Below are 21,752 nucleotides of genomic sequence, written 5' to 3' on the forward strand. Positions count from 1 at the left end.
TTCTGGGATTATCACAGTTATTGGGATGAATATCCATTTGACAGCTTTATGTTCTGTGAAAGCTAGGATTAGCTTTCTAAAGCAAAAGTCTACCTGACTCTGTTGTTGCATCCTCAATCCCCACTCCTTTAACCTTAAACTATCCACTATTGACCTCACCCCAATTCCTAAGAGGTCTGTAAGGGGGTACATAAGTACACCATCGTGCCTACCGTCCCTGTCCTATTGTCCCCAATTATTCGTACCTATTTCCTGTATTCTTACTCATGTTTATACTTATTCCTATTATCTTGTAAGCGATTGACAAATCAAATAAATAAATAAATATTAATTTGTTAGATTGATAACTTACCTTTTGTTGAGGAGCTCAGAAGAACGCATTCAGACTTAGTTTTGTCCCAGGCCTGGAGTTAATGAATTACTGAATGTGTGTCTGTGTGAGTTCTTTTGTTTAATTTGTGTTGCTTTTAAGCTTTATAGTTTGAGTTGACTGTGTGGTTTCATGTTTTATCTGTTTTAAGAATATTTTTTGGTTTTGTATGCTGCCCAAAGTCCATTGTAGTTGGGCAGCTCTAATATTGTAAATTTGAATGAATGAATGAAAATGAATGAATGATGTGTATTATTTTCTCTTCCCATTTCACCTGTGAGAATAATAACCCTTCACAGCTTGAAAGTACTGCATGAAGTAGTTTGGGCTGAGACAAAGTCACACAATGAGTTTTCATGGATGATCTCAAACCTGGGTCTCCTCTGGGCCAGTGCATGACTTAATCCCTTATGCCATACATAGTAGGTCTCAAAAGGAATCAAGTTTCAATTGATTTAGGTTCTGAATTCTTGCTCTGTACATCTGCATCTCACTGCAGATAATATTAAATAATGTAAGCATCAATAATTGTTCATTATTATATAGTATGTATAACCAATATTATAGTAGAACTGAGTACACTGAGAGAGTTCACATACAGTTACAGCATGCTTTTCAAACAAGCCATTATGCCTTCATTTATCTATAATGCAAACTGCATTATATTACTAAAACTAATTACATTTACTTGTAAATCAGGCATTTATCTTGTAGTATTTTCCAGTTCCAATTACTGTTCCTTTTGATACATCTTTTATTAATAACTTAATAGTCTATATTTTCTCTCATATAGTTTCTAACCTGCATTTTAGGGCAAAATCCCTTCTAAGAAGTTTCTAGGAAAAACAAATGTCTACCTCTAACAATATGAAAACAGCGCTCTTGTCTCAGATGTTAACTTTCAGCTATAATACGGGCAATAGGACTGTGCAATGCATTTGAAACAGATGCTTTTCCTGCATGCTAGTTTGAGTCAAGCCTTCTCTTCCAAGTGTTGGAGGAAGCCGCTTTATATCTTATAGATGGTCTGCATGCACAGACAACATTTCTGCTGGGACCATCAGCAAAGCAAAATGCTTCTGTAGATGCACCTGGGAAATTTTGCAAAGGAGAGAATTGCTTTAATGCTTTGATCAGTTACCATGCAGAGTACAGCACCTGTTTGGCTCAAGTTATGTTGATACCATGCAAAAAAGGCAGTTCGTTTAATTCAGTGTTTCTAAACCTTGATGAATTGAAGTTGGGTGGATTTTCAGTTCCAGAATTCCCCAACCAGCTAAGCTGACTGGAGAATTCTGGAACTAAAAATCTACACCTCTTCAAGTTCTCAAGATTGATAAACACTGCTTTAATGCTTCAACAAGAGCGCTAACCAGGGCTGTCAAACTCGCAGCCCATGGGCCAGATGTGTCACACACTGGCCATGCTCACGCCTGGTTTAGTGTAAGGGAAAAAAGTCATGATACATCACGTGACGACGCTGTGATGACGCGGGTTTGACACCTCTGTCCTAAACAGCACTATTATTTCATGCACTACCATGAAGATATGTCAGTCTAAGCTCTTATTATCTTCCATTTGCAAATTGTATCCTGATCATTAAGGAAAACACGTTCAGCAAAAACCAGAAGCTATGTTGTATTTTCAAAGTTCAGTAAAAAGACATCTTTATTTCTTCATGGGTAAACCTCATTTGCTACAATTATTTGAGCCTGCCTATTGGGATTTTTTTTTTGTTGCTTCAAGAAACATTTTGCAAGAGTGGGGAAAGTTAAAATTCACCATCAATGCTCACAAATCACAAATAGAATGGCTGCTCTATTATTGTAGCTACCATTCATGAAAATGCTATTTATCCACAAAGCTACCCGATATCACCCAAAAAATGGCAATTGTAAGACCCAAATTTATTTTAAATCTACCATAAAAAATGGAATGAAAGGAAATTGAAATGTCAGGGCAATGGACCTTAGAGATAAAATGAAATGAATTAATGCTGATAGTACAGGATATGCAGGGAAAGAGAACAACTTCAATAAACTGGTTTTTTTTTTCTTTTTTTTTGCACACAATGTAGCAAAAAAACCTCTGCCTTTTATGCATTTCTTAAATGTGGCATAATTTATAGTCTAACCTTGTCCAAATTTGGAAGCTAAGCAGAGTTAGGTCTGGTCAATCCTTAAATGAGAAGCCAGCAGGAAAGAGGAGACAAGCTAGATGGTGGCAGTTGAAAAGGCATTTTGAAAGAAAGCATTGGCAATCCACTTGCCTTTTGATGCCCAGAAAACTATATATAGGTTGTGGAGCTGAACTCAATGTGTAGAAGACTTGACCTTAAGAAACTAAGTAGAAAATGAAAAATGCATTGTTCTCTAATTCTACACTGGCTTTCCCCAATGTCATATCTATGTATGTATTTCTAACCAAAATGAGCACATCTGATAGATTTATGTCACCCCAGTCAATGACAGAAGCATATAGCAAAGTAATATTTATTCCTTCCCATAGAATAATTGGGACTCACAAAGAATAAGAAAATAGTCTCTTTAGAGCTGAAAATAAGACCCCATAAAATAATTCAGTAGCAGACTGGACCAACTTACACAAAACTAGATTTGAACTGGTCTTGGCATTTACAAATTTGGAGAAAGCTTGGGAGAAATTGATTTTACTTAAGAATATTAAATTTACTGATTTAATTTTCCCAAGTGATTTTTACTTCTGCTCAATGAGTTCCAGGACAGAAGGTAGTCGTCTTTTCTCTCCTCCTCATTTTTTAGAACCTGGAACCCTCCTGGATCTTTTTAAAGCCTTCATATTGAAAAAAATAGTATGATTGTTCGAGACTATATTTTAATCCCAGGAACTACAAAATTTCAGCAATTAGGCATTCTTTTTCTGACAGTGGCTATCAAAATGCCACAAGAGGCTTACAAAAAAATTGGTATGACTTCTAACTTAAAAGTTGGTCCAATGAACATATGCAAATATATACAGGTTATTATAACTGAGCCCGGAATTAATGTCATAAACTGTTGGCCTTTAAATGGGCCATCACACCTTTTCTGTGGTGGTAGTTAAGTGAACACAGAGGTCATTAAGTGAACCCATTGTACTCGACTGGAAATAAAGACTGGTTTCCAGGAGAAAAGTTGTAAATCATGGTCATGTGATAGAAGACGATGCAAACAGTCGTAAATGTGGACCAACTGTCAAGCACCAAAATGTGATGAAATGACTGCAGATGGAACAGTTGCTAACTCTTTGAAATTGAGTCATAAGTAACTCTGGGAGGTCTGTTGTAATGTCAAATGGTCGCTAAGGGACTGGTCAAAAGTCAAAGGCAACCTGTTCAGAACACCTGGTTGTGAAGATCATGATATTTTATTTCTGGAATCTAGTTGCTGGAAATCAGAACACAATATTATTATTTCCTGTACATTTTTGCTTTAAGCATTAAGTATCTAATTAAGACTATACTAAGACTTCTTGAGCATCTCAGATATACTAGAAACTTGCAAGACACAATAAAACACCTAGCATTGCTTTAATTCAAGGCTTGGGGAAGACCAAGCTTACAAGAAATATAGGTAGATATAGGTACAACAGTTCATTTAATGACTATTCAAAGTCACGACGATACTGAAAATGTGACTTTTGACTGTTTTTCACCCCGTAACACCTGTCGTGGCATCTCCCATGGTCACATGATCAAAATTCAGATGCTTGGTTTATGACTCACATTTATGACAGTCGCAGTGTTCTGGAGTGATTCCCCCTTTTGCAACTTTCTGACAAGCAAAGTCGATGGGGAAATCAGATTCCTTAACAACCGTGTTTCTAATGTAACACCTGCATTAGGGAATCACTTAACAGCTGTGGAAAGGAAGGTTGTAAACTGGGGCAAAGTTCACTTAACGAATGTCTCCCTCAACAAGATACATTTTGGGTTCAATTGTGGTCGAAAGTCGAGGGTTACCTGTATCGCCAGCAGCAGAGGAGGCTTTTGATTGCTCCTAAGTATGACTGGAGTCTAAATCTCCCTCTCCGCTGGAGAGAAGAATATGTATTAAAAAGTCCCCAATGGGAATACTATTTATTTATTTATTTGCCTTCTAGTTTCACAGCACAATTTGGACTCCAGTCTTGAGCTGGATGTAAAGCTGCATGCCTTCCTTTTTCAAGAACGGTATTTAGATAAGGATCGCCCCTCTCCTTCCTTTTTGTGTGACTGTAAGAAGCCCAGGCAAAGAAGATACATGGCTACGTATTTACAGAAGGGCTGCTTTGACCCTCACACCTGCTGTGACCAAATGCTTTTGGTACTTTTGCTGTCCTTATTAGTCTATCTCCCAAGCCAGCTACCAATTTACTTCCAATTCTATGATATCTATTTTATTTCATGGGCTGGATGCAAGCCTCTCTTCCTCGCCTTTCTTATTGCAGGAGTTCAGCAAGGCACCGAAACTGTATTGGTCACAGTAACCTTTGTTCTGAATAGATACCTGGAGCAGTTGAGAAAAATAGCTCTGCTTCTCTGCACCCTCAGTTTCTCCTCTAAAAGGATTTATTTAGTTCTCCTAATCATAAGAATATTTTCTTTACGCAGACAGAAAATACAGGGGGCCCTCGACTGACAAGAATTCATTTAGTGACTGTTCAAATATGACAGCACTGCAAAAAGGGGCTTATGACCGTTCTTTTTATACTTATGACCGTTGCGGTATCTCCGTGGTCATGTGATCAAAATTCAGACACTTGGCAACTGCCTATTATTTATGCCGGTTGCAGTATCCGGGGGTGATGTGAAGCTTCTTCAGCTCTGACTGGATGGCGGGGAATGGAAAGATTCGTATTCCATTCTGCGCCAACCTGTCAGAGTTAAAGAAGCTTCTTGGATGAGAAGTGAAATGTCTTCAAAGAAAAAACAAGAAAATCCAGTTGTCTCTTGAAAAAGCACATTTGGGACAAGGTCTGGCTGATTGATCTGAATGATTGAGTGTGTTTATAGAAGTTCAAATCTGTTCTCCAGTTTGAGAGTGGGATTCTAATAAATGAAAATAATGGAAAGGAGACCTTAAATTCATTATGCTTATGCTTTTCATCAGAATGTGATAAAATGGAGAGAAATCAGTATGAAATGTGAGAATGCCTAATTTCATGGAATTTGGGAGCAAATTTTCCAAATTATCTTGATTTTTTTAAAAAGTTTTTTGTTGTTGTTGTTTTAGGATAGAACATACTGAAATTGGTAATAAAGAGGGGGTTGTATTGTGAGAAATATATGGAACGAATTTCAGAATTTTGAGGTTTTTTTGTGCAAAAAAAGAGGATACTTTGAGAGATTATTACTCTTCCTCAATATGGTAGATCTGGCTTGTCAGGGACAAAAACACAATTATATTTCATGATTGTATATTACACAAAGAATATTTAGTAAGATTGGCAATGCAGTTAGGTGTTGGGACATTTTTTATAGGGACTGGTGGTCTTTTCTTATTATTGTAATATTGAGGACTAGGCAGGTCAGAACTTCATGGTGGTGGTGAATGTGACGTCTTTATATAGAAGACAGTAGTTAAATTCATTTGCTTTTCTGCAAATGAAGAAAAATCTACTCTTCACTCCCCACTGCATTGACTCATATCGCTAGTAGATAGTAGATATAACAATATATTAGCATAGAATACCGTAGTGCAGGAAAACAGAACAGAGACAAGTTCCTTGTGTGTCTAATTACACTTGGACAAATAAAGACAAGTCTTCACTTGTTTTCTCTTCTCCACTCCTCCACTCCCCTCTCCAGTCCAGTCCAGCCTGAATGCATGCACATTTACTAATGTAAATGTATATGGTTGCCCATTTCATATCAATGAATCTGGCAGCATACAAAGAGTGAAAACCAAAACAGTAAAATTGAATGAATAATTGATGTAACAAAAATTTAAGGCCAAAAATAATCTTTTATAATTACAGCACAAAAAAACAGAAATAAAACCAATCTACCAGAAGAGCTTGTTTAACCTCCCAGTACAAATCAGAGCCTATAGTAGTAGCATTATAAATAAAACCGCTAACAATAATGATGGCTTAAGGGTCCCCCCCCCATTAATACCAGGTTGTGGGACAATTGTCAGCAGCAGGTGGAAATATTTATTCTATTTTATTTATTTATTTATTTATTTATTTATTTATTTATTTATTTATTTATTTATTTATTTATTTATTTTGTCAAGCAATTATAAGATAACAGGTATAAGTATAAACATAATTATGAATACATTAAATTGATACATATAAGAAAAACAAAAAAGAAACAATAGAACAGGGATGGTAGGCACGTTGGTGCACTTATGCACACCCCCTACAGACCTCTTAGGAAAGGAGTGAGGTCAATAGTAGACAGTCTAAGGTTAAAGTTTTGGGGGCTTGGCGAAGAAACCACAGAGACAGGTAGATAGAAGATTTCTCCTTTGTGTTATCAGCAGAAAGAGACTAATTAAAGTCTTCCCTCCATTCCTGACCACAGCCAAATATTTCTCATTTAGCCTTGAAAAAAAGGAGCCATTGATGCCAATGGAACGTTTCTCCCCCTTGAACATAATTGGAATAGGGAAGAATATTATGCAATCTATCTGGGTCATAACAAAGAGAGGTTTGCAATTACAATGGTAAAAGAATTTGTCTACTTGGTTAAACAAAACCCATTAGAACGTAACACTTGCTAGATAGTTAATACAACATAAAGTTGGCCTTGTCAAGTATATATGCAGCTATCAGCAATCAATAGTCATGTCTGTCAAAACTCTTGCCTTAACTCTAAAATTGTTTAGACCAAGGAGTCAGCCCAGTCAGCAACTTTATAATGCTACTAGATATCCTTTTATTTCTTTACCTGAACAGAGTAGAATGACTACACTCAGTAGCATTGAAGTAGCCACAACTTCCTTAAATTTCATTTGTTCAGGAGTCATGGGTCATTTGGACACATTCTGTAAGTTAGCCCATTTGATTTGAAAATTGTTGCTGTAAGATGCTCCCGTTTGCTCAGCAATGACAATTTTAAGAGCATATAGAAGGGTAACTTTATTAGATTGCATTCTGCTAATCAGTTATCCTCTGTCTATAGTAGTTGAATGTAAACACAAAGCAGAATAATCTAGCATAATCTTCCTTTTAAAAATTAACCCTCTATTTCCATATGGGAGATATATGCTTATTGTGTGTCCATGGGCTACATTTCTCATGTAAATATAGGATACTCATATAATATGCATAGTTCTTCAACGACTCTTCATTTCTTTTCCCAACAATTGCTTGGCAAGATCCTGTACCCAGGGTTTCTTTGTTAAGTATTTGGTGAATTTAAACTACTGCTTGTAGATGTATTGAAAATGAGTTTTCTAGACATAACATACATAAAACTGAATGCCATTCCTGAATCAGAGAGTGCCCTGAATCTGGCAGGGTGTAGTAACAGGGATTGAGAAGATGGCCCTTTTCAATTGGAGGTCCTTTTCTTAAGCCACGTGCATCTTAATAGTTAGCCCTCTTTTGATCCAGGCAAACCAAGTCCATGTGTAGTTATATAATAATGTCTAACAGTAGAATATTAAGAAAATTCGTATTAATGATTGCAAGCCAATAAACACAGATACTAAAGTAGCCAGCGTTTTTATTTTCTTAGAAAAGAGAAATACTTTAAAAGGATTTCTTTATTTGGCAGAGAAATATTAAAAATGACTGTTAAGATTATAAAATTTGTAGATGATTTTAAAAAGTTATAGACAGTTTTAAAACATTTTTCTGATTCTTCATAATATTTCAGTGCTTAATTACTCTGTTAGACTTGTAACATATTTTAACAGTTATCAATAATTAAAACACCACAACACATTTTAAAACTATATGCTTATTACTTAAAAGTAAGGCATGAGTGAATCTAACGACACTGTAAGACCATAATATATACATAATGTCTGTACATAGTGACACAATTGTGAATCAAATACTAAAGGTAAGATTGATTTTGTTGGTTCCAAAAGCATCATTTTTATCCCTATATATTTTTAGACTTCTACATTTGCAGATAAGATACTATTCCCTATAAATTAAAATATATTCTGCATTAATATATAAGAAAAAACTAGCTGATAATTTATTGACTAAGGACCAATCAATGCATGAGAGACCAATTCTAATGTAAGCCTAGAGCATGATAAGTGGTTTTCCTAACACTTTAATGTAAATGATTATACAGCTATAATACTAAACTACATTGTAGGCATTAGGACAATTATTTTCATAAGGTTTATGTATGCAAATGCAAAAATAAAGACACAAATGCAATGTCTTAAATGATATTTTGATTGTTCTAGAACCCATTCAGGACCATAGTTCAAAAACAGCTCCTGGTTGCTTTGGAATGCATTCAGTTGAGTAATCTTGTAACCATACTTAAGGTAAAGGTTCCCCTTGCACATATGTGCTAGTCGTTTCTGGCTCTAGGGGGTAGTGCTCATAACTGTTACAAAGCCGAAGAGCCAGCGCTGTCCGAAGATGTCTCCATGGTCATGTGGCTGGCATGACTAAACGGCAAAGGTGCACAGAATGCTGTTACCTTCTCGAGGTGGTCCCTATTTTTCTACTTGCATTTTTACATGCTTTTGAACTGCTAGGTTGGCAGAAGCTGGGACAAGTAATGGGAGCTCACTCCATTACGCGGTGCTAGGGATTCGAACTGCCGACCTGCTGATCTTACTGATCAACAAGTTCAGCATCTTAGCCACTGAGCCATCGTGTCCCCTAACCATACTTAGAGATATCAAAAATGGTTGGAATGTGAGAATTATGGCAATTAAAGTTTCATATTGTTGATTTGGGATGATGTATATAATATTGCAAACATTTTAAACATATTAAAGCACAGAAATTGTACAACTTAATCTTTCACGGTATCTCTTCTTTCTCATTGAACAATCCCAGAATCGACAGAGGCTTGTTTCCGAGTGGTCTTTGGAGGCGGAGGTGGTGGTGTTTTGCTTGGTAAAGGAGGTGGCAGCTGCTAGGAGAAAAATTGGATAAAAGATCTTACTAGAGAATTAACTGTATCGATTCAAATATAATTTCATATAATGCTGCTATTGTGATAGTAGGATAAAAATCTATACTTATTTAATTCCACTCCCACCTGTGTCTCATGAACAGGGCTTTACTAATGACTGTAACTAAATTGAGTATTCAGTAAGGACAACAACTGAAATGTAAGTATAATTATTTTACATTGCATTTGCTAACTGTTTTAGCACTAAATGATACCAAACTGAGATATATTCTGGAATATATTCCTCTAAAAATTTTTATAATTATATTTCAAACTTATGAACAACCTTTTATTTGCCAGCATATGTTTATGAAGGCTTAATGCCACTATATTATGTTGTTGAGTGCTGTTTTGAGTTCTAGAATTTATTTAATCAAACTAATCACTGTTGGGACATTTAGTTAGTTCTAGGTTATTTCTCTCCTTGATTAATTTCCATCCATTGTTTCTTGCCTTGCCTTCTGGTGCTTTGGAAAATAGGTTGACTCTCCCCCACTTCTTTGTAGCAGCCCCTCAAATAAATCATTCAGTAATAAATCATTCAGTAAATTTTACTTTGTCAGGAGTACTTTCCATTTTCATTTTACAACATCTTAAAACTTGCTTTTCTGCTTGTTTTCCCACGTTGTCTTCCCCCATTTTTCTTCAACCTTTTATTACTCTTCAAGTAAATTCATTCAATTTCATACTGGTAGTAAACTTTATTACAATTCTAGCAATTCTCAGTAATGAAAACAAACACATTGAACATCTGTCAATTTTTTTTACTATTATCACAGGGAAAGAACAAAGTATGAACTGAAAATATTACTACTATCAATTTATCTCCAACAAAAGTATAAACATTTGTACAAGTATGGAATAGAACATTATTTGTTCTCTTAAACTTTAATTGTGGCTTTTCAGTTGTCAATTCAACATACAGCTTTAGAACAAAGAATTTGCATTGATGTCTTCACACCTATTCAGATACATCAGATCCATAATTTAAAGATAAAACTTAGATCAGAATAGCTTTTTCTTTAGTGGTAGAGAATTCTTTGTGAATAAAAGGGCAATAGGTAATCAGATCATTTCCCAGGAATGTAATGGATCAGATCAGATTTCTTACAATGTGCTTCTAGAGAAATATTTCTAATGTAAACAACTTGCTTCATTGTACAATAGAGCCAAATGATGTTCCTTTCCATTATAACCATCTTTTGCTTATCTTTTTTCCTTATCCAAAAAATTACCAAAAACCATTTAAGAGTAGTTCTGCGAACTTCTATGTACCACTTTTAATGCAAATCATTATGTCTTTCATTCAGATGAACTGTGAACATTGGGTTTCCTAATACTTAATGATATTTTTCAAGACTTCTCTGTTTTAACAGTCTGAAGCTCCAGGATTAATGCAAACACCTTTTCTGTGCTTCACAATCCACTTTCAAACAAAATTGCTGGAAAAAAGGCAAAAAGATTTCTTGCCATTTTGAAATAGCAAAAGTATATAGTTATTAATGTTAGATATTCCACAAATCTCTCTTCTACAAAAGGACATGGGCAAGAGTTATTATATATTGTATGTAATATAATATAATTTAATAAAAATTTATAATATATCAACTATATTTAGGTAGGTATTCTCCTTGTTGCTGTAGCTGGCTTGTTGAAGTGGAAGAATGATCTGAAGAAAACTCTTGTATCTATGGTCAAAATTTGACCAAACCCCAGAGTCATGTACAAGTCAGGAAATAAAGCCATTTACATGGGCCATATCTTTCCACTTTTCATTTGAGGTCAGTTCTGTCTCAATATCAGGGTGCTAAAAGTATTCTGTTTCATCTCTCACTAAGAATTATATCCTAGGGAACATAAAGATTATTCTGTAGAGAAACTAGCTTTAGTCATTTGTTCTCTGCATTATTATTTACTGCAAAATCTTTTGTTATTTAGCTGCAGACTGCACCTTTAGAGTGGCTATGTAACATAGTCAACACAGTCAGGAAATAACGGATGACTGTTTTACCATAATATTTTATATTGTGAAGGGCATGTGCATAGTAATATGCATTTTTGACTTGATGGATGAATGGGGAAATTAAGAACCGAAAAAAAATCAGAGAAGGATGCAAATTTAAAGGAAAAGGTTTCTGCAGAATTGAATACAACTGCTGCATCTTATAAATCTTCATAGGTTGAACAATTTAGGCTAAGGGATAAGGAGTTAGGATAGCATCAAGCTGATAGTGGTGGATTTCACATTAAAGGGAAAACATTTAAATTTTAAAACCAACCGTGGAAGGAGAAGGTGGAAAGAAGGTAAAGAACCAGAATGATATAAATCTCAGTTTAATAGAAAATATCAAAAAAGGAAAAGATAGAAGAACAAGATTCTAATAAATGCCTGTGATAACAAAGCCTTTTCAATGAAAAGTAGTGCTGCTTCTCCTCAGAGTTAAGGGAAGGTGGTGTGACTTTGTTGCATATTTAAACAATATTACATTAGTCATCGCCGTCAGCCATTCAGTCATGTCTGACACTCAGCCACTCTATGGCTCAGCACTATCCATGCCCCGCTGACTTGCATCACTTCCCTCAGATCTCCCATTGTCATACTGGTGTCATCCTTTAAAATATTCAGCCCCTTCTCCTTTTTCCACTCATCACTCCAATGTAATTGACTTTTTGAGTGAGTCAGCTCATAATAATACTAATAGTACTGGAAAGCATCACCAAGAAAGTTGCACTGGAACCTCCTTCTGGAGCAGAACTAATAATGGCTTGTGATTTCATGCATATCAACAATTTTGATTGTCCCCATCATCAAAAAAAAGTCAAGAATGCAGTCCTAGATTTAACTTCCACTCATGACTTGATAGATCCTAATTGAATAATCTGCATTAGTGCTGTCTTGATCTCAAAGGTAGATTGCAATGATGATGCCAAAAAAAATTACAACCTTACATATAATGAAAAGATGAGATCTGAAGAGTGATCTTAGCAATCCAAAATATTGATGATCTATTGAGATCAAATTCATTTTAACCCTATAAAAGACTTTACACTTTTTAGAAGAGCAGTGGGGCAAGGAAATATTTTTCTCTTTGCAATCTTTTAGTGGGGTGGGAAGGATAGTTGGTCATCTACTGCAAATGCTCAATCTGCATTTTTTACAATAACAGCAAGTTGGAGTCCCTGGTTTACACAAACCCTTTACGATTTGGTAAATGTCACCCATATTGACTTCGGATCTCGAAATCCTAGTATGAACCTGAATTGGTACAATCTCAATATGTTATATATTCTAATTATACAAAATAATTATCAGAATTATGAAATACCTAATCAAAGGAGTGGTGTGGAGCCTAGAGGTGGAGCTCTCACCTCACAATCAAGAGGCTGTGAGTTCGATCCCAGGTAGAGGCAGATATTTCTCTCTCTGGGCACAATGAGAATATATCTGCTGAACAAAACTCCACGTTGGTGATAGGAAGGGTATCTGGCCATTAAATACTCTGCATTCAGTTGCCCAGACTCCACCCCGCAAGGAATTATGGGGTCATTAAAAGATGATGGACATTTGAAAAACATTTGAAAAGATGATGGACATTTGAAGTAATAGTTTTAGTGATTAGAGCTATTATGATTTTTTTGGAGGTAATATTTTTTTGACTATAAGGTAATATGGAAATTGATCACTGAAGGTCTGATTCAAATTATTTGCTTGCTGGAACAAGTTAATTTGTGTTGTGGAGGATGTAAGAAGAAAAGGGCCAATAAAAGAGAATATTTATAGCTCAGAATTGAAATGAGAAATCCTTGGTGCTCTTTGGGCTTGCAGATTTTTCATTACCTAACTAGATAATATAATCAGCAACAACAGCACTGATAGTTTGGGTAATGAAATGTCTGCAAGACACAAGAAAACAACCAAACTCAGCAAAGAAAAGGAATTAACAATATAAATTTCTGCATAATTTTAATAGAAATCCCCAGTTGTGTTATTCCATATTAAGATACTTGAAAAGGATACTAAAATATCTATGTTTGTCTGAAGCCGGATTAAATCAGATAGGTCATTAAAAAGAAATCTTGTATTTTAATACTATTAAATTAATTGAGTACATACATATTCGGTAATTGATGGGGCTGCCAGTAATGCTTTTTTGGTAGAGTAAGTAGAAAATAACACATTTTGAGACTGAACTCTTAGGTCAATAGTAGTTGCAACTTTTATCTTCTTTCCACTTTTATAAACATGCAGAATGTTCCTTTAGTTTCTGTCTACCTCTTTACAATAAAAGAAGGGGGAAAAACCTATTAGTTTCTGGAGAAAAGTTTGACTGCCAATCGCAATATTCTTGAAATAGAGATCCAAATTTTCTGAAAAACTGAAATGTTCCTTCCAATTGAGCTTACCCCTAGTGACTTAATTAACACATCCATGTAGTTGTCTTGGCAACAGTACGAAAGTTGGTTGCAGCCTTCTTTCAAAATGTTTTGTCAACTTCCAAGTTTAATCTGAGATTCTGGTATTTCTTAATAACCTCCCTTCCAAATATTAAGTGAGCCTGACTTTGCTTAGCTTCCTGGGTCTATTTCAAAATTTGTTTCTATATATGTGAAAGTGTACTATTGTTATTCATTAAATGTCTAAGGCTGGGTAGGTATTTATAAGCAGCTTTTGGCTTGTAAGCCTGTACTAGTGGAAGTTAATTATAGGTAAAAATGTAATAGCTATCATTGGTAGCTATTACATTTTTATCTATAAGTTTCATAATCTTTTACTGCTTTCTTTTCTGTGTCTATTTTATATTCCTCTTAACAGTTTGGCCTTTTTTTGATCTATTAAAGTTTCATAATTTTTAATCACTTGTAAAGAATAATTAAAATAAATTTAAAAAGTAAAAAGACTCTTTAATTTTGAAGCTAGATGACACAAGCAAATTGCTATCAGTAGTAAGGCTATGGATCAGGGTATCAAACCCAATTTAACGGAGGGCTGCATCGGGGCTATGGTTGACCTTGGGGGGGCAGGTGGGCATGGTGAGCTTGAAACCACTCCCCAAACTGCTGGCGTGTTTCCTCTTCGCATTGGGTAGATAGGGCCAAAACCACGCTGGCCTGATGTTTCCTCTTCACATTGGGTAGACCAGGCTGTGGGCTATCAGGCCCCTTATATTTTCTAGGCCAGCCCTGTGGGCCAGATCTGACCACATCATGGGCCGGATTCAGCCTTCCAGCCTTGTGTTTGACATCCCTGCTATGGACTAATCACATTTAGTAGAAACAGAAAACACAGACTTATTTAATTTCCAAGCCTAAATAAAGAGTGCCAGGAGCTCTAGGTATATTTTATACTTTCATTAATTAAGAGGACTGTTTTAGGTTTCAACAATGGTAGGTTTTAGGGGCTTTTGGTTTGAGCTTCTTTGGCGACAGACCGAAATCTGCGGTTGTGCGCAGTTTCAATCTGTGATTGCTGCTGGAGTGCTCCAAGCCGGCTGGTTTTGGGGCTAAGCCACCCCGTAGAGGTGGTGAAGGGCGGGAGACTGCCAGCAGGGTCGAGGAGAGCCACATCTCTCCTCCCCAGCTGGCCATTACTACCTTTCCTGAAGGCGGTTACAGCGGTGGTCAGAAATGGCCACCTCAAAGAAGAACTCAACCAGAAAAGAATGTGCAGGAGGAAGATAAGAAGAGAAAGTTTTGGCTGACCGGGTCGAACTGAAAAAGCAACAATATAAGGTACTCTGGAATTTGAATTATAAAGAACAACATTATTCCCAAAGAAGACTTTGAAGCAGCAAATGAGAGAAGGAAGGGAAAGGATTTGGTTTTTTGTTTTTTTCTTCCCTATATTGACAACTAAGAGATTTAAACAAGAAACTGGCAAAAATCCACTTTGACATTAACAGGTATTTAAGCTGAAAATAAAATGTCAAAGGGATAATAAAGATTTCTGGACTCTCAAAAACTTTTAAAAGAAGGAAAAAAACAAAAGGGTGGAATCTGGAAAAATGGAGGAGACCACCTGGAAGTGAAAGCAATTAACAGTGAAACTTTAACAAGATTCCTAAAAGATACATTTTAACTGAAACTTTGTAACAAGATAAGAGAACCCCAGGAAGAGAAAGTGCAAAAAAGAAGCAAGAAGAAACAGCTTTGGATTATTTGGATTACTTGGCGATTTTTGGCTATTGGAACTAAAGGACTAAAATTAATCGGGTGGTTGTTTAAAAGTTTTTAAAATGGTATCACTCTTGGAAGAATTGAGAATGGAACTTAAAAAACAGAAAGAAGATGCACAAGAAGGAAGAGGTTCTTTTGGCTTCGTATTTCAATTTTTAGAAATGGAGATCCTGAACTATGAGAAACAACAAGAAATGCCTGTAGAACAAGAAGGGCGGGACAAAGAAGAAGCCATCTTCAATGACCAAGTATTTCTATGTGGGGAAAAGAAAGGAAAGGGGGGGAAAGAGAGTGAAAAATTTAAGATTTGAAAAAACAACCCCAAAAAAGAATAGTTTGAAAAGTAATTACAACATTAGGAAGAAACAGAAGAGAGGATTAAAGAAGAGAGAATTACAATTAGAGAGAGAAGGGGTCAAAGAGGGAAGGGAGAAGAAGAAGGGGAAGAGGGAAAGGAAAAGAAATTATAAAAGGACAGAAACAGGACATAGAGAAACAGGGAAAACATACAAGGATTAAGGGTATAAGCCTATTTAGAAGACACAGAGATAATGGGTAAAAACTTAATTGAAAGGGGGATTCTGCAAGGGTACATAAGATAGTATTGTTAAATTAGAAATAGAAATGAACTTTGAAAATATGAAGCAAGTGTGATTAAAATGATAGATAAAATGCTCATTGTAATGTAATGGAATGTTTAATAAATGAAATAAAGAGAATGACAGAATGAAATTAGGAAAGGAGGGGAACATTTTAATTATTATAAATGTGTTATAAAAATTTAAGTGAAGAGGAATATGAAAGAAACAGGAAAAAATATGGAAATATTATAAGTGTTCCTAGAAGTATGATATTCTATTGAAAAGAAATGTTAAAGATGTCAAAGATTATAACTAACATTAATGATAGAGCTGAATTGGAATAGAATAAGTATTTTATTATATATATATAATAAATAACTCATTAATGTTAGTTATAATCTTTGACATCTTTAACATTTCTTTTCAATAGAATATCATACTTCTAGGAACACTTATAATATTTCCATATTTTTTCCTGTTTCTTTCATATTCCTCTTCACTTAAATTTTTATAACACATTTATAATAATTAAAATGTTCCCCTCCTTTCCTAATTCTGCTTGGTACATTCTTAAAATATGCACTAAGTTCTTAAAGACAATATAAGCTGGGTTTCATCTGGGTGCCTAGTTGGGGTGTGTTTGAGCTGGAGGTATCAGGGGGGATCTGTTTGTGCCCATGTGTTTGCCTGGCTTGTGGTGTGGAGATTTATATATATATATATATATATATATATATATATATATATATATATATATATATATATATATATATATATATATATATATATATACATATATATACACACACACACACATATACATACACATACACATATTTATATATATATATATATATAAATATGTATGTATGTGTATATATATATATATATATATATATATATTTGTTTTCTTAAGTTTTCGGGTACTTACATGTATGGTGTTCGGCTTGGTTGGGTATTTTCCCACGTCATTGTAGTTCTTTTAAAGTTGTAGCAACGTTTCAGCAGAATCTCATCTGCCATCATCAGGCTTCTGTAATGTGTCCGTCTGTGGGTCAGACTTTTACAGTGGTTTCAGATTTAAATTTGGGGCAGCCTATTGCTGTGCCAGAATGGTTTTTTCTTCATCCTGATTGGTTGGGAGTCTTGGTCTGTGTTTATTGGTCTCGGAGTTTGCTGTGTTCTGCTTGATGGGTGTCTCTGATATCTTCTGTCTGTTTTTGGCTCTTTTTGTATCTTGATTGGCTGGCAGCATTGTGTTACTTTAATGGAGGCCTTTAGTGCAGCTTGGCTTCGGGTAAATGGACGGCTATCATTAGTTAGGAAGCTGGGTTTCATCTGGGTGCCTGGTTGGGGTGTGTCTCCACACCACAAGCCAGGCAAACACCTGGGCACAAACAGATCCCCCCTGATACCTCCAGCTCAAACACACCCCAACCATATATATATTGTCTTTAAGAACTTAGTGCATATTTTAAGAATGTACCAAGCAGAATTCGACTGGAAGTTATGTGTTATATTGAATGTTATAATTGTAAAGGCATAAATTGAAGTTTAAATAAGAGTTGAATGGATAAAAATTAAAAGTTACAAAGGTGTCTACTCCAATTAGTAACTACAGGGAAAAATTTTGTTTAATGAGAAAAGAAAATATGAAATTGAAACAGGACAGACAAAAGTATAAATATAATGACTAGAAAGATACTGAAACTTAGAAAAAGATATATATATAATTGAATTTAGAAAGGAATGAGATAATTAAAAGTAAGATTGAGAAAAGTAAGGGAAGGGAAAAATTATTGAGAAAATGTTAAAATAGTAATAAGATATGGAATAGAACATAAAGATGAATATGAAATTGAATTCGTGTCTGTGTGGAGAAGTGATAACCCGGGACCATGCTATTCTCAAAAAAAGAAATTTTACTTGTATTATGTTTTGTGAAAACCCAAATAAAATTTTTTATATAAAAAAACAACAATGGTAGGTTTTAAAAGAATGACTGAAGTAATGATATGGCCCACCAGAAATTAAGGCCACACCTAGACCATTTTCCTACAGCCATGTCACCTTCAGGAAAAATAGAAGTCTTATTTAAAAGATGCATCTGGAACATGGAAGCATTTTGTCTCTAATCACCTCTCAAATTTTAAAAAAAACTATATTAAAATAAATAGTTCTCTTTGTTTCTCTTGAATTTGTCTTGACAGAAATGGGTAAGATATAAAGGAATGGGAATTTTTCTCCATGAATTTAAAAAAAATCTGGGGTTTGCATTGAAATATTATGGCCAAGAAATTAAAATCACTGTTTAAAAACAAATTTTAGTTCCTTGACTTTCTCTTTCTTTGTTTCTGGTACAAAAGAATATGCAATTGTTTATCCTTATCTACATGAATCTTACTTTACAATTTTCTTTTCAGGCCTAATATAGGACTAATTCTCTCTTTTTCATAAATTATACAATATTTTGAATACACACACAGTTGGTTGCACTGTATGATAATGTAAACAGTAATTGTCATAGTACTACTGAATATTAAACATTTGAGACAATATTTATAAGTTAGTATGAAAGAACTGAATGCAAAAAATAAATTATAACCTTCCCATTTTGCCCTTGTTTATTTGAATTCTGTTAATTCATGCTCATAATTAAAGAAACTTCCCTTTGCCTGTGTTATTACTTATTTATAACCAGGACTTTATGCACGCACACACACACACACACACACACACATTTATACACATATCACTAGAGAAAACATAAAAATTGTCCCTATAATAAAACATCACTACCACCCTTAAAATCAAATTAAAATAATAGAAAAAGATAAAATAAGAAACAATGATGGCTCAGCTATCATCAAGCTTCAAAATCTACTTAATGTTTACTAATGTTACTTTTTACCCCAGTGGTCTAGTTTGGCCTCTGTAGTCTATTTGTTTCCAAAGACATGCCGAATTTCAGATTAATGAAGATATTTGCCATATAAAAATTTGATATACTGTGGAGGTATTTCATTCCTCTTTTCTTTTCAATAGTCAAAAATGCTTTCCTATTTTGGTAAAAAATGTATTTCATTACTTTTGTCAAGAACAACATAACTTGTCAAAAACACAATCCTTTATTGGTTTGCTAAAGTTCTAAATACAGGTTCAAAAGGCATAGATACTATGGGCAGACACAATGCAGGAATGATTATAGTTTTCAATTTACTGTACATGATTATATATGTTTATTATGAAAGTAATAGAACTGGTGTACAGTTATTATATAATGTTTTTGTCTTTATTAATTCTGCTACTATATATTTCTTCTCTTAAAAGGTACATAAAGTTTTGCATGCAATTTTAGATTAATTGAGATTAAAATTTTATTTCCATTCTGAGTAAATTTCCTATGTTTTAAATTAAACTTCCTTTTTTTAAAAATTGTTTTCTTGATTCTAATTTAGTGTGTAGCTGATTTTGTATCCAGTGATGGATACAATCCTTAGAGAGCAATATGCAATGTCTCATGTTAACTTCCAGAGGAAAATATTATAGAAGTATTTTGCAACTTTAGAGCTAAGGACACTGAAATGAATATGTCATTCTAGCTCTAAATATGTCATGCTCTAATCCTACTATAAGGTGAGAGTTTATGCTCATTCAGATGCTACTGAACTGCAGTGCCTTGAATCCTATGCTGTCTGGGACTACTGATGTTTTAATTAAACATTTGAAGAGCTTCAGGATATCCACTCCAAATGAGATTATGTTGTCTAAAATACTTCAGTATGTATTTTTATAATGAAAAGTATGGATACTTCAAATGAAGCCAAATGTATAAAGTTGGATCAAATTTAGATGTTTATAGTAAGTATTGAGGGAGGTCTCAGCCCTTGGATATGTCTCTTTACTTAATTTTCCATGGGTACCGTGTTGCCGGGGCGTATAAGGCGACTTTTTTGCCCTGAAAAACATGCCTCCAAGTGGGGGGTCGTCTTATACGCCGGGAGAAGAATCTCCCTCCCACTTGAGCTTGAGTTGCAGCGGCGGGAGGGAGGCTGGGGGGGAGCGGTGTGTGTGTGTGTGTGTGTGTGTGTGTGTGTGTGTGGCGGGTGTCACTCGCCACGCAGCTGCTTATAGCCTTTCCCCCTCTTCCTTCCTTAGCGGTGTGGGAGGAGAGGATTCGAAGATCCTCACGTGCGGCGTACTTTTCTTTTTCTTTTTCTTTTGCACGCAGGTTTTGAGGGCCACTTGGGGAAAAAAAAAGATTCTAAGGAATTCCTTGTTTCTTGATTAAAGAGAAGGCATTGAATATACTGTTCCTTGGCAGCCTTTTCAGTGTCCGGGTTTTTGGTGTGTGTGTGTGTGTGTGTGTGTGTGTGTGTGAGAGAGAGAGAGAGAGAGAGAGAGAGAGAGATCAGCTGTATTGAGAAGAGAACGTTTCCTGTGTTCTCATTTTATTTACAACATATTTTACGCTTAATGGTAAGCAATGAAAAATATTTTTAAAACTCATTTCTAAACTCCATAGCTATTTGCATATTCTTGGTTCAAAATTGGATTAGCTCATTTCAAAATTGTCCAAAGCAGAAAAGTGCGTCAAAAAAAAAAAAAAGTGCAAAAGTGGAAGGTGTGTGGAAGAGGGGTAGTCTTATACGGCGAGTATATAACAAACTCTATATTTTGAGTGGAAATGTTGGGGGTCTTATACGCCCAGTCGTCTTATACGCCCGGCAAATACGGTATATGATGGGAATAATGTCAAGATATATCCTACTTTTAAAATGCATTAATAAGATACATCTTGCTCTCACACATGCCTATTAGCATGCTGATTATGTACAGCAATTCATGCACATATAAGCCCATTTAATAATGGATCCATAAAATAAGTGATCATGTGACACCCATGCATGATATTCTCCTTGTATAATTGACTACAAGCTGCAATTGCATTGTAATTTGCAAGGAATAATGTTCTACATAGAAGACAAAAAGTTGATGAAAGATAATGAAAATATTTAGTTGCTGTAGTATACTGTAGCTCTGGATAAATCTGATTCACAAAAGGAATGTGATTTGAAAGCTGCAGACTCTTTTGAAAGTCTAGAAAGAGATATGGACTGTACAGGTGCAAAACCAACCGAGTCTATTGCATATCCCTCTCTGAAGTTCAAGAGTGCATTCTTTTACAATAGCAGAATGGAGAAGTGTCTGAATGCAGAAGTGATAAATTGGTTTTTCCTAGGAGAACTGAAGAATATTGGGAAACTGATTTGTCACATTTAATCAGAAACCACTTTCCTCTGGACTTTGTTGGAAAGATATATCAATTGTGGAGACTGAATTTATTATATTTAATTAGACAACAATTGATAAGAAATGGTATTAAGACACAAACATGGACATTTGATCCACGACAAATTACTCTTAACTCTTGGAATGATTTGAAATAGATAAGATACCATGGTAAATTTTCTGCAAGTTGATTACAATAAGAGTTTGTTAACAGAGGGTTTTGAAACTTTAA

The 21,752-nt window shown here is 34.9% G+C and overlaps 1 protein-coding gene across 3 annotated transcripts in view; it reads right to left on the reverse strand.

Annotated features, from left to right (window-relative positions):
• Positions 1-9,251: 9,251 nt before the first annotated feature.
• Positions 9,252-21,752, reverse strand: part of DOCK1 (dedicator of cytokinesis 1) — a 414,443-nt gene continuing 401,942 nt past the window's right edge. For 2 of the 3 annotated variants that reach the window (XM_087964320.1, XM_087964318.1), the window contains exon 52: positions 9,252-9,434. In XM_087964320.1, coding sequence (XP_087820446.1) covers positions 9,339-9,434 — 96 coding nt within the window. In that variant the 3' untranslated portion in view covers positions 9,252-9,338. The remainder of the gene's footprint in view (positions 9,435-21,752) is intronic. The other variant, XM_087964319.1, reaches the window with a different exon arrangement.

This window comes from Notechis scutatus, chromosome 4, assembly GCF_049901735.1.
Source record: "Notechis scutatus isolate UNSWTSFEM ecotype Mainland chromosome 4, rNotScu1.2, whole genome shotgun sequence".
Classification (NCBI taxonomy): domain Eukaryota; kingdom Metazoa; phylum Chordata; class Lepidosauria; order Squamata; family Elapidae; genus Notechis; species Notechis scutatus.